This window comes from Salmo salar, chromosome ssa20 (genome assembly GCF_905237065.1).
Source record: "Salmo salar chromosome ssa20, Ssal_v3.1, whole genome shotgun sequence".
Taxonomy (NCBI): Eukaryota; Metazoa; Chordata; class Actinopteri; order Salmoniformes; family Salmonidae; genus Salmo; species Salmo salar.
In genome coordinates this window covers 63,071,174-63,081,874 of record NC_059461.1, presented here as the reverse complement: position 1 = coordinate 63,081,874, position 10,701 = coordinate 63,071,174, and the positions used below count along the sequence as shown (strand labels likewise).

General features: G+C 40.5%; 1 protein-coding gene across 1 annotated transcript; it reads right to left on the bottom strand.

Moving 5' to 3' along the window:
* Nucleotides 1-2,143: 2,143 nt before the first annotated feature.
* On the bottom strand, nucleotides 2,144-10,409 carry LOC106581053 (protein NipSnap homolog 2). Its single transcript, XM_014162761.2, has 10 exons — nucleotides 10,101-10,409; nucleotides 8,195-8,334; nucleotides 7,922-7,967; nucleotides 6,928-7,022; nucleotides 5,831-5,901; nucleotides 5,402-5,542; nucleotides 5,134-5,165; nucleotides 4,058-4,152; nucleotides 3,785-3,868; nucleotides 2,144-3,666 (listed from the first exon to the last, which is right to left on the bottom strand). Exons 1-10 carry the CDS (start codon nucleotides 10,220-10,222, stop codon nucleotides 3,602-3,604), a joined length of 891 nt encoding a protein of 296 aa, XP_014018236.1. The 5' UTR covers nucleotides 10,223-10,409; the 3' UTR covers nucleotides 2,144-3,601.
* Between the last annotated feature and the right edge of the window lie 292 nt (nucleotides 10,410-10,701).

Sequence of the window (10,701 nt, the reverse complement as noted above, 5' to 3'; positions counted from 1 at the left end):
GTGAGAATGCTCTTCATTGACTACAGCTCAGCGTTCAACACCATTATCCCCTCCAAGCTCTCCACCAAGCTTAGGACTCTGGGTCTGAACACCTCCCTCTGCAACTGGATCCTGGACTTTCTGAAGGGCAGACCTCAGGTGGTGAGGATAGGCAACATCACCTCCACCACGCTGACCCTGAACACAGGGGCCCCACAGGGGTGTGTGCTTAGTCCCCTCCTGTACTCCCTGTTCACCCACAACTGTGGCCATGCACGACTGCAACACCATTATCAAGTTCGCTGTCGACACGACGGTGGTAGGCCTGATCACCGGTGACGATGAGTCAGCCAACAGGAAGGAGGTCAGTAACCTGACAGTGTGGTGCCGGGGCAACAACCTCTACCTCAACGTCAGCAAGACCAAGGAGCTGATTATTGACTACAGGAAACGGGGAGGGCAAGCACGCCCAGCAGTGGAGCAGGTAGACAGCTTCAAGTTCCTCTGGGTCCAAATAACTAAAGACTTAAAATGGTCCAAACACACATGCACAGTTGTGAAGAAGGCGCGACAGTGCCTCTTCCCTCTCAGGATGTTGAAAAAGTTTGGCATAAACATTTTCTGTACATAATGTTTACTTACTGTATTTTTTCTTTCTAGTAATACATTGTTATTGATTATTGCATTGTTGGGCTTTGAGTTTACAAGAAAGGCATTTCACTGTACTTGTGCATGTGACAACTTAACTTGAATTCCAACTCGGGAACTTGGGCCTCTTTCTAGAGCTCTGACTTTCCAACCTGAAGATCACTGACGTCATGATTTGACCTCGTATTTTTTGGAGTTTCCAGTTGTCTTGAAAACACCATAAAACTCATGGTAGGCTACCTTTTGCCAGCTCATATCTGTGTGAAGCTGGATTCAGTGCTCTCTTCTGCATTAAAACTAAATAATGATCCAGGTTGGCTGTGACAGCAGAGATGAGATGGCACTGTCGACCACGCACCCTGATTTTGAGAAGCTCTGACGCGACATGCATCAAGCACACATCTCATTAGTGGTGGTGAGATAAGAGACATGTCAGACTAATATGCAATTGACTACACCACATTAAAAGTATGTGATGGCGAGTTGAAGACAATCATAAATACTGTTAGAATGTTCTTCAATTGACTGCCATAGCCTCAAATAAAAATGTAAACATTGGCTGTTAATTACATACTTTTTTTCACATGGGTGGGGTCACAAGAATCTTCAGATATCAAAAGAGTATGGGAACCCCTGTGCTAACCTCTCACCATTACAATCGGGGCGGCAAGTAGCCTAGTGGTTAGAGTGCTGGGCCAGTAACCGAAAGGTTGGTGGATCAAATCCCAGAGCTGACCAGGTCAAAATCAGTCGTTCTGCCCCTGAACAAAGCAGTTAACCCACTGTACCTAGGCTGTCATTGTAAATAACAATTTGTTCTTAACTGACTTGCCTAGTTAAATAAAGGTTAAATATTTATTTATTTTTTTAAAACAATAACGGGGGAGGCTAGCATATTTTGGGTGGTATAATTTTGTCTAAAGTTCTCTCATTATTTACAATTAAATCAGGATTATCTGTATTCATGGTAGCATCCACATTAATGTAGAAGTGTTTAGACACATTTTATTCTTATTTACAATAAAAGTGACTCAAATGACACAATACATTATTTACCATTCAATTCTAGTGGGCACAAAATAATCTGTAACACAACCAAAGCAAACAGCAAATGTGTGACTCTACAAAACGAGTTTGTAGAGTCACACGCTTTATGTAATCATTGCGTGCTAGGAATATGGGACCAAATACTAAACTTGACTTAAGTGAATTTGTCCAAACACTTTTGGTCCCCTAAAATGGGGGGACATTGTAGAAAAAGTGCTGTAATTTCTATATGGTTCACTCGATATGGATGAAAATACCCTCAAATTAGTCTGCACTTTAATCTTATATTCATATCATTTCAAATCCAAAGTGCTGGAGTACAGAGCCAAAACAACCAAAATGTGTCACTATCCCAATAATTTTTGGAGCTCTCTCTCACACACACACACACACACACACACACACACACACACACACACACAGTACTGGCTAGCACATAATCTGGAAACAAAGAGCAGCATTACCACACTTTCTCTTTGAATAACTTTATTTATGTGCTGACATTCTTGCCACCTTTGCCATAAATACCCTGTAAATCAGGGAATAAAACTAGGATGAGGCATGCTACTACCAACACTGAAACCTTTAAATTCACAATGAGTAGCAGCATGACTCCACAATTACAGATTTTCATTTCAGTACATCGGTAGTTGTACCTGGGCACAGAAATGTTCCATGACAGTATTAGATCAGATGTTTACGGAATAGGCTATTCATTACACCCAACCGGAAACATGTTAAATCTGATAAAACATGTCTTGAAAAACTGGACATGCAGGTAATACAAGCCATGTTCACTAAACCATTACAACAAAAACACATCAAGCTTATTGCAGATGATGGGAAAGAAATGGGGAGAGAATTCCCACAATTGCAATCAATACATTACTTGAAAAATTCTGAGAAGATATTTAGGGTTAAAATAGGCATAGCTTAAGCGCTGTATTCATACCAGTTCTCAAATAAATCACTGTTTATGTGTCACGTACAGAGATTAGCAGATGTTAAAGGTGCAGCAAAATGCTTGTGTTTTTAGCTCCAACAGTGCAGTAAATGTCTAACAGTACAATACTAATACACGAATGATTCCAATAAATAATGTTCACGCTCAATGCCTTCACTTCAATTAAGTTTAAATATTTGACTATTTAGTAGATACTCTCTCCGCTGACAAAATACAGTAACAAATCACTTATACCATTTACCAGTCTTTCTAGCGCTCCGATTGAGTCAGTAACATTTTTAAATCAGATTTCACCCAAAAGCTTGATTTAGCAATTTAACAATATGATTTATATTTTTATTCAATATTTACATTAAATAAACGAAATAACCACAAAAATCGCACATTGTGCATCTATCGTGATTTTTTTGTCAAGTCGTGCTATAGTTCCCCAATGTATTAGCTCAATTCTTATTCACTGCAAACAGAACACACTGCTAGGCTAGCTCTCTTTTCAAAACAGCACTTTGGTTGTAAAAATAGACTAGATCAGCTGTGGCAATGTGACCAGTGTTAATATGACCCAGTATGTTGGACATCAGTTCTCTACCCAACCACTATCAGCAGGTTTCAATATTCAGATTTTTCCCATCCTGTCTCCCAAGAACAAAAAAGCAGTTGTGAGCTCTCGTGCCATTGCCTTACAGATCTTCCAATTATGGAAAGAATGTTTTAGCCCACAGACTCAATATGGGATACGATGATACTTTAACCTCCTGTGTCTCAGTGATGTTTTTAAAGTACCAAATATAGTTTGCTGGTACAAAGTCAGAAATGGTTAAAGTAAAAGACAAACCAAATCAGAGAGGAGTTAGTTGGCAACAATAATGAAGAGGTTGAGACCACGGCAGTGAGATTTTGGACTTTTTGTACATTTAAAAACCGGTGAGGCTTGGCGTTCGGCCTTCTGTTTTCTCTCATAGGTTACTGCAGCGGGGAAGCCTTCATTGGGATCATGATTCTGGAGTCCATGTGCTGAATGAGAGGAACTGCAACAGAGATACAAGATCAGAGGAGAGTTCAAAGTATTTCCTCTTGTTTTTTCATTTAAAAAAAAAATGTGCACACTATGTGAAAGTACACTTTATAACAACTGATTTTGTTCACCTGTATAATACACAACCTCATCCCAACCCTCATGTTGCCAAGCTGCGTTCCTTGTGGCTTCTCTGGCCTCAAGGTCTTTATAAGCTGAAATCAACAATGAAACACTATTATAAAATGAATGTTAGTCTTCTTTTAGAAAAAAGAACAACAGCCTTGTCTATAAGATAGCCTAAAAGCCTAGTACGAGAAGCAACATGAATGTTAGATCTGTGTGAATGAACGAGACTGGAGGAAAGGAGAGAAGAGCGATAGAGCTGGTCTGCCTGGCCTCACCCCAGAGGTGGTGCACCATGTAGAGGTTTCCGATCTGGGAGAAGAACCCTCCCACAGCCTCACTGTTGTGCTGGCGGTAGCCAATAGCTCTGGCCCTTGGGAAAACAACAGGCCAATCAAAACAGTCACAACACTTTCCCACAACCAATGCTTCTTCACATTGGCTCAAGGCCTCCCCATGCAGATTATTTTTTTATATCCATTTAACTTTTATTTATACAGTTATTCAATTAAGAACATATTATTTGTCATGATGACCTGTCAAAGAGGCAAGCACAGCTGCCATATACACCATGTGGTGTCAACCACTGATGATAATTTGACCAACAAATGTTATTATTCATACGGTTTGATTGAACTTGCGTTAAAACTATTATTCCAGTTTGGCAGAACCAGTTGGCTATACAGACAGTAGCTGCACAGTGCCAGGATTAGTTGGATTGGATGTACTCATGCATCGAGACCGCTAATTGTACGGTGTGGGGTTGGAGAAATGTCATGATTGGCTCTGAACCAGTCCCATTAGTCATCGTATATACAATCATATAAATTACAATCATGTACAGTTATTTTGATTAGCCAAATCATACTGACTTAATTCCCGTTGTCAGCATTTCATGTTGTTTTAACAATGTGGCATGACTTTTCCCCCTCAATTAGAATGAGTAATTCTGATCAATTACTGAACCAAATAATCAGAGAGAGTACGCACAAATCACAAATTAAACTTATTTTGGCAGACAAGCTTGAAGAATTCAGAACAATGAATTAACATTGAAATATTGCATATTTGTCATAAAGGAACAAAAAAATTTCAACATAAACCTGAGAGAATGGAATTGTCCAGGCTCATACGCTCCTGTTGAAAGTTAATAACTAAATTGAATCTGAAAATAGCAAGGACAGCAGTAGAATCTCCCTGTGCACTCTGGGATCTAACAACAGAGTATCAAAATAGCGTCTCTCAGTGGAATAGCTCTTACTAATGAGAAAATGGGGAAGGAAGTTTCAAGCAAAAAATAAACTATATGCTGTAAGTAAAGATGAGGAATTCAAATGTAATCAGGTTGCCTTACCAGTAATTACCCCACTCAATCATGGTGCCAGGCTGAAAAAAGAAAACATGAGAAAAAAAGGTTTTGAATTTCACAGGAAAGCAATGTGTGACCATTTCCTCCAAGATTAAAAATGAATCACAACGGCCCTTTCACATGGATTGCAATATAGACCTACATTTATGAGCATGATGTTTCCATAGAACCTACACAAACTCTCCAATGTTCATGTCAACAATTGCCCACCCTTTGTATCATCTGGTGGTGATTCCTATCACTCAGTACTCACTCGGAGCTGGTAGGACCTGAGCTCGTAGATATTGGGTCCCTTCCTGGGGATGGGCTCATTCCAGAAGCTGAACTCCAGGAGCAGTTGGTTCCTACGAGACAACAGCATCTTTCCTCTCTCCTCCCGGTACTTCATGAACTCCTGTGTCAACCTCACATCAATAAGCACATCTGATCCCTCACTGTCTATCTAGGGAAGGGTTCTTTAGCTGTAGATTATAAGCCAGGGGTTATAGTAGGGCTGGAGCAAAAGCCAACACACCCAGTAGCTCTTTGGGAGGAAGGTTGGCCACCAGGTATACGAGTTACTGTGACAGGCAACCTTAGACAATACTAGCATATGAAGCTATATTCAAGACTACTATATTTAAAGTGAAGGCTTCTAGATGCTGCTAGGGAGGAAATGACAGTCATGGAACATTTTGCTTACCTTGTTCTGCCTGAGTTTGCTCATGACCTCGGTCAGAGCTGGGTAACCTCCTCTATACCGCCACATATGGACTGGAAAAACACACACCAGCCATTATTTGCAAAGCAATAATATGCATATTCAGAGACATATCCATAATCCTTCTGATAAGTGTAAGGGCATTATTTCAGTAATGCAAAACCAACAGCCAGGGAACTATTGGCAACATGTGTAGACATGACATGGGTAGGCAACACCAATCACGGTTTTCGATTTCGATTATTTCGGTTGATTGCTGTAACACAGAATAAACAATTCATAAAAGTCCCATGATGGTACTAGTGACTGTCCATTAATGCTTATCCCTTAATAACCATTTATTGACATGACTTTACTTGAATAAATTATTTCAGTTGTTGTGTATATTACATATGATGACTATTTAATTCCAAGTAAACATCTCTATAGCGCTGCTGCCTATGCTGTCTGACAAAAATCACTATTTAGTAGTTCTTCAAAGTAAACAAGGCATACTTTTATGACTGCTGAATATCAACTATTAATCACTTAGTTCATGTATTTTTAGGGAGATACCTCACGAAGCAACAGCTGCTCTCTATATCCCCTCATGATCACACATTCTCTCTTCTGTAGCAGGCGTAAAAGAAACAGAGACTGGCCAAGTATATGCACAATGGATTATGGTCATTGTAGTTAACTACCACGTTTTATGTGCTAATTTATGTACAATATTGGCCTGTTGGAAACTACAACTCCCTACTACATTGCACAGTTCAGGCTGGATCTGACTGATCTCTAAAAACCTAACGAAATGGAAATCTAATAATTGAACCAACGTCGGTCAATTAGTTGTTTTAAAAACAAAAAATAATTGCTCAACACTGTTTGCAGGCTTTTGTTATTATTGCCAGGTAGGTGTAACACCAATTTAATTTAATCATCATCTCACTAGGAAAATTAGCAAAACTGGTTCAATGAAGCCCATTTCTCCTAAACTAAGTTTTCCTATCCCTGCAGGTGTGTCAATTCAAAGTGAAGGTGCAGTTCAGCTAGACTAGAAAGTAGAGGAATGTGTGCTCTGCTGCCAGTATTCTTACCAGCCTGGTCCTGCTCTCCATACCAGGTGTTCCAGGTACCCACCAGCTCACAGGGATAGTACTTATCATTATGGATAGATGGCAGGGTCTCCTCACTGTCAAGGGAAAGCAATAACAAACACATATTCTACTAGGGAGCCTAGCGGTTAAGAGCGTTTGGCCAGTAACCGAAAGGTCGCTGGTTCGAATCCCTGAGCCGGCAAGCTGGAAAAACCTGCCGTTCTGCCCTTGAATCTGATTCATAGGGGTTGGGTTAAATTCGGAAGACACATTTTGGTTGAATGTGTTCAGTTCTGCAACTGACTAGGTACCACCTTTCCCCTTCCCCTAATAATACTTGTATGATATATAATATGACCGTTATTATGACTATAACAGATTAACTGTTATTGTTGATGCCTGTATGCAATCATTTGACGTTAGCACAGACACCCCTGCAGCTTTCTTGTCAGGTTTCTCTTAGGACTTCAACATACACTTCCCAGCTAAATATAAATGTTCTATAACAATCCCCATCCCAAATGTTTAAAATAGACATTTTGGCTGTGTCTTCTGTGTGTTGTGTCTAAACCAGTTGTTCAGATTCTACGATAAGTAAAAGGTATTATGACTGAGTCATCTTAAGTATGAGCATAGATAAATTCTTCTACACAGTGTTGTCATGCCAGTATATCAATTGCATCACAGGAATAAAACATTTTGTCTAAACTCTGCCCTTATGAGAAAAAAAAAAACACGAATTTCACATGATCTTATGTGAAGTTAATGTGATCACACGTGAAATGTTCCAAAAACACATGTTTTCACGTGCACAACACACTGGTGAGACCAGCTATGCAGTCATAATATCACCACTACTACTTTTTACTTTATATCACACATACTCAACAACCAAATGAAACAATAATTTGGGACGGTACTACCCTCAGTACGGCTACTATTTGAGGGGCTTTAGGTATAAAGGCCTAGACTGAACAAGGTCCCTACTACTTACCAAAGCTGGTTGTAGGCATCCAGGCACTCTGGTTTCACGTTATGGACTGTAACAGAACAAGCTCTATTAGACATAATAGAGCTGTGTTGGAAGGGGTTAAATTGGTCCAACTTTACATTACAGTCAAGGTCCGTAAGTACAGTGAAACAAGTATCGTAATTACTAATTTCTACACTATACTTACTTCTTACACTAAAGTTATTACACTGCACTCTAAAATATAAAAAGTCATTTGGAATTGAAGTGAGCAAGTTACAGTAAAGCACAACTTACACTGGATTTTGTAGAGGTTGCTTTCCTCATTCTTGGTAAGCAAGTGGGAGTGGGCATCCTTTCTGGGATCAACTTTACGCACAAATAGTGACTTGAACCAGCTATCTTCACGATTCCTATGGTTTGATGCTGACAACCCCCTGAAGAAAAAAAATACAGATGGTAGTGTTAATACATATGTGAACGGAGACATCTTATGAAGTTAGTGATTCATCTATTCCTGCAGCAAAGGATTTCACTGCTGTGTAATGAGCTGAAGTCAGATCTGCCCATGCATGTATGCCAGTGAAATATCACAGCAAGGTCTAGCTAAGAATAATAACAGTAACACATGCCGATGTAGTAACATACTAATGTCATGCAAAATACAGTAAGCTACACTATATATACAAAAGAATGTGGACACCCTTTCAAATGAGTGGATTCGGCTATTTCAGCCACACCCGTTGCTAACAGGTATATAAAATCGAGCACACCGCCATGCAATCTCCATAGACAAACATTAGCAGTAGAATGGCCTTACTGAAGAGCTCAGTGACTTTCAAACGTGGCACCATCACAGTCAGTTCCTCAAATTTCTTCCATGCCCCGGTCAACTGTAAGTGCTGTTATTGTGAAGTGGAAACGTCTAGGAGCAACAACGCGAAGTGTTAGGCCACACAAGCTCACAGAACGGGACCGTCGAGTGCTAAAGCGAGTAAAAATCATCTCTCCTCGGTTGCAACACTCACTACCAAGTTCCAAACTGACACTGGAAGCAACGTCAGTACAAGAACTGTACGTCGGGAGCTTCATGAAATGGGTTTCCATGGCCGAGCAGCCACACACAAGCCTAAGATCACCATGCGCAATACAAAGCATGTAAAGCTCGCCGCCATTGGACTCTGGAGCAGTGGAAACGCGTTCTCTGGAGCGATGAATCACACTTCACCATCTGGCAGTCTGACGGACAAATCTGGGTTTGGCGGATGCCAAGAGAACGCTACCTGCCCCAATGCATAGTGCCAACTGTAAAGTTTGGTGGAGGAGGAATAATGGTCTGGAGGTTTTTTTTCATGGTTCCGGCTAGGCCCCTTAGTTTCGCTTTAGGGAAATCTTAACGCTACAGCTTACAACATTCTAGACAATTCTGTGCTTCCAACTTTGTGGTAACAGTCTGGGGAAGGCTCTTTCCTGTTTCAGCATGACAATGTCCCAGTGCACAAAGCGAGGTTCATACAGAAAGGGTTTGTCGAGATCGGTGTGGAAGAACTTGACTGGCCTGCACAGAGCCCTGACCTCAACTCCATCGAACACCTTTGGGATGAATTGAAACAGCGACTGCGAGCCAGGACTAATCGCCCAACATTAGTGCTCAACCTCACTAATGCTCTTGTGGCTGAATGGAAGTCCCCACAGCAATTTTCCAACATCTAGTGAAAAAAACTTCCCAGAAGAGTAGAGGCTGTTATAGCAGTAAAGGGGGGACAAATTCCATATTAATGCCCATGATTTTGGAACGAGATGTTCGAGCAGGTGTCCACAAACTTTTGGTCATGTAGTGTTTATCCACAACAGTAGTCCTAGCTTTATAATAATGACCTTGAGCAAGTGTAATAATAATTCCCTATTAGACAGACAAGTACACTAGTAACTGGATATGCCGTGTATTAACTTCAACAGTTTAACCATTTTAGAATAGCTCAAATTAGAAGTTGCACTAATTTGTAGTTTATAAAATCGACTACGGGCCAATAGTTGACTGGCTAGCTATTTATGCTAGCTTGCTAACAGTCACTTTTTCAGGTTCAATCCTGCACACTTGCAGCATAGACGAGTCAGTAGGAACCTCCATTCTCAAAAATCGTCAATGGAACAAAAGTCAGAACCCCAACGCTTTAAACGTGCAAAGTAATAATAGTCACACCTGCTTAAAACGAAGATCTGTCCTGTTGACTGGGCCGTGTTTTTAGCCTGATTCAGGCCATTGCCAAATCTCTGAAGGACTCGGGTCGCCATTTTCCATTGATAACACTGGAGCGTATTCATTACGCCGATTCGGTTGCAAAACGTTTCTTCAACGGAAGCAAACGGGGAGGGACGTACCTGAATTTGTTCAAAAGAAATTCTCGTTTTACTCTGTTTGCTTCCGTTTGGTTCTTAAACGATAAACGGTTTCCGTAATGAATACACCCCTGTCCTCTGTGCAAAAACAAAGTGGAGCCTGTGTGTCTACAATGTAGCCACCAGGTGGTAGTAAAACACCACCAAATGAATGGTGTGAACAGTGGAGGACCACTTGTCTGTCCTCGGTACTAGTTTTGTTAGTTTTTCCATAGAACCATGAAAAGGAGCATGATGTGTGTGTTTCCTCTTCTTTGTAGACTTCACTTCTTTTTTTTGTTGCTTGACTGAATATTTCTACCTTCTTTTCTATGATTGGGGTTAAATTGAAGACTTTATTCATGCAATCTAACATCTTTGAAGACATGTCTGTTCTAAATTCCCGTGCCTCCAAGACAGCTTAC

What these genes read in the sequence shown, in the direction of transcription:
- LOC106581053 (XM_014162761.2), bottom strand. Translation starts at nt 10,222, where the DNA reads ATGAATACGCTCCAGTGTTATCAATGGAAAATGGCGACCCGAGTCCTT. An exon ending in GATGCCTACAACCAGCTTTG is followed by an intron (nt 7,023 to 7,921) that starts GTAAGTAGTAGG and finishes TTCCCTTGACAG; the next exon opens with TGAGGAGACCCTGCCATCTA. An exon ending in TGGAGAGCAGGACCAGGCTG is followed by an intron (nt 5,902 to 6,927) that starts GTAAGAATACTG and finishes GTGTTTTTCCAG; the next exon opens with TCCATATGTGGCGGTATAGA.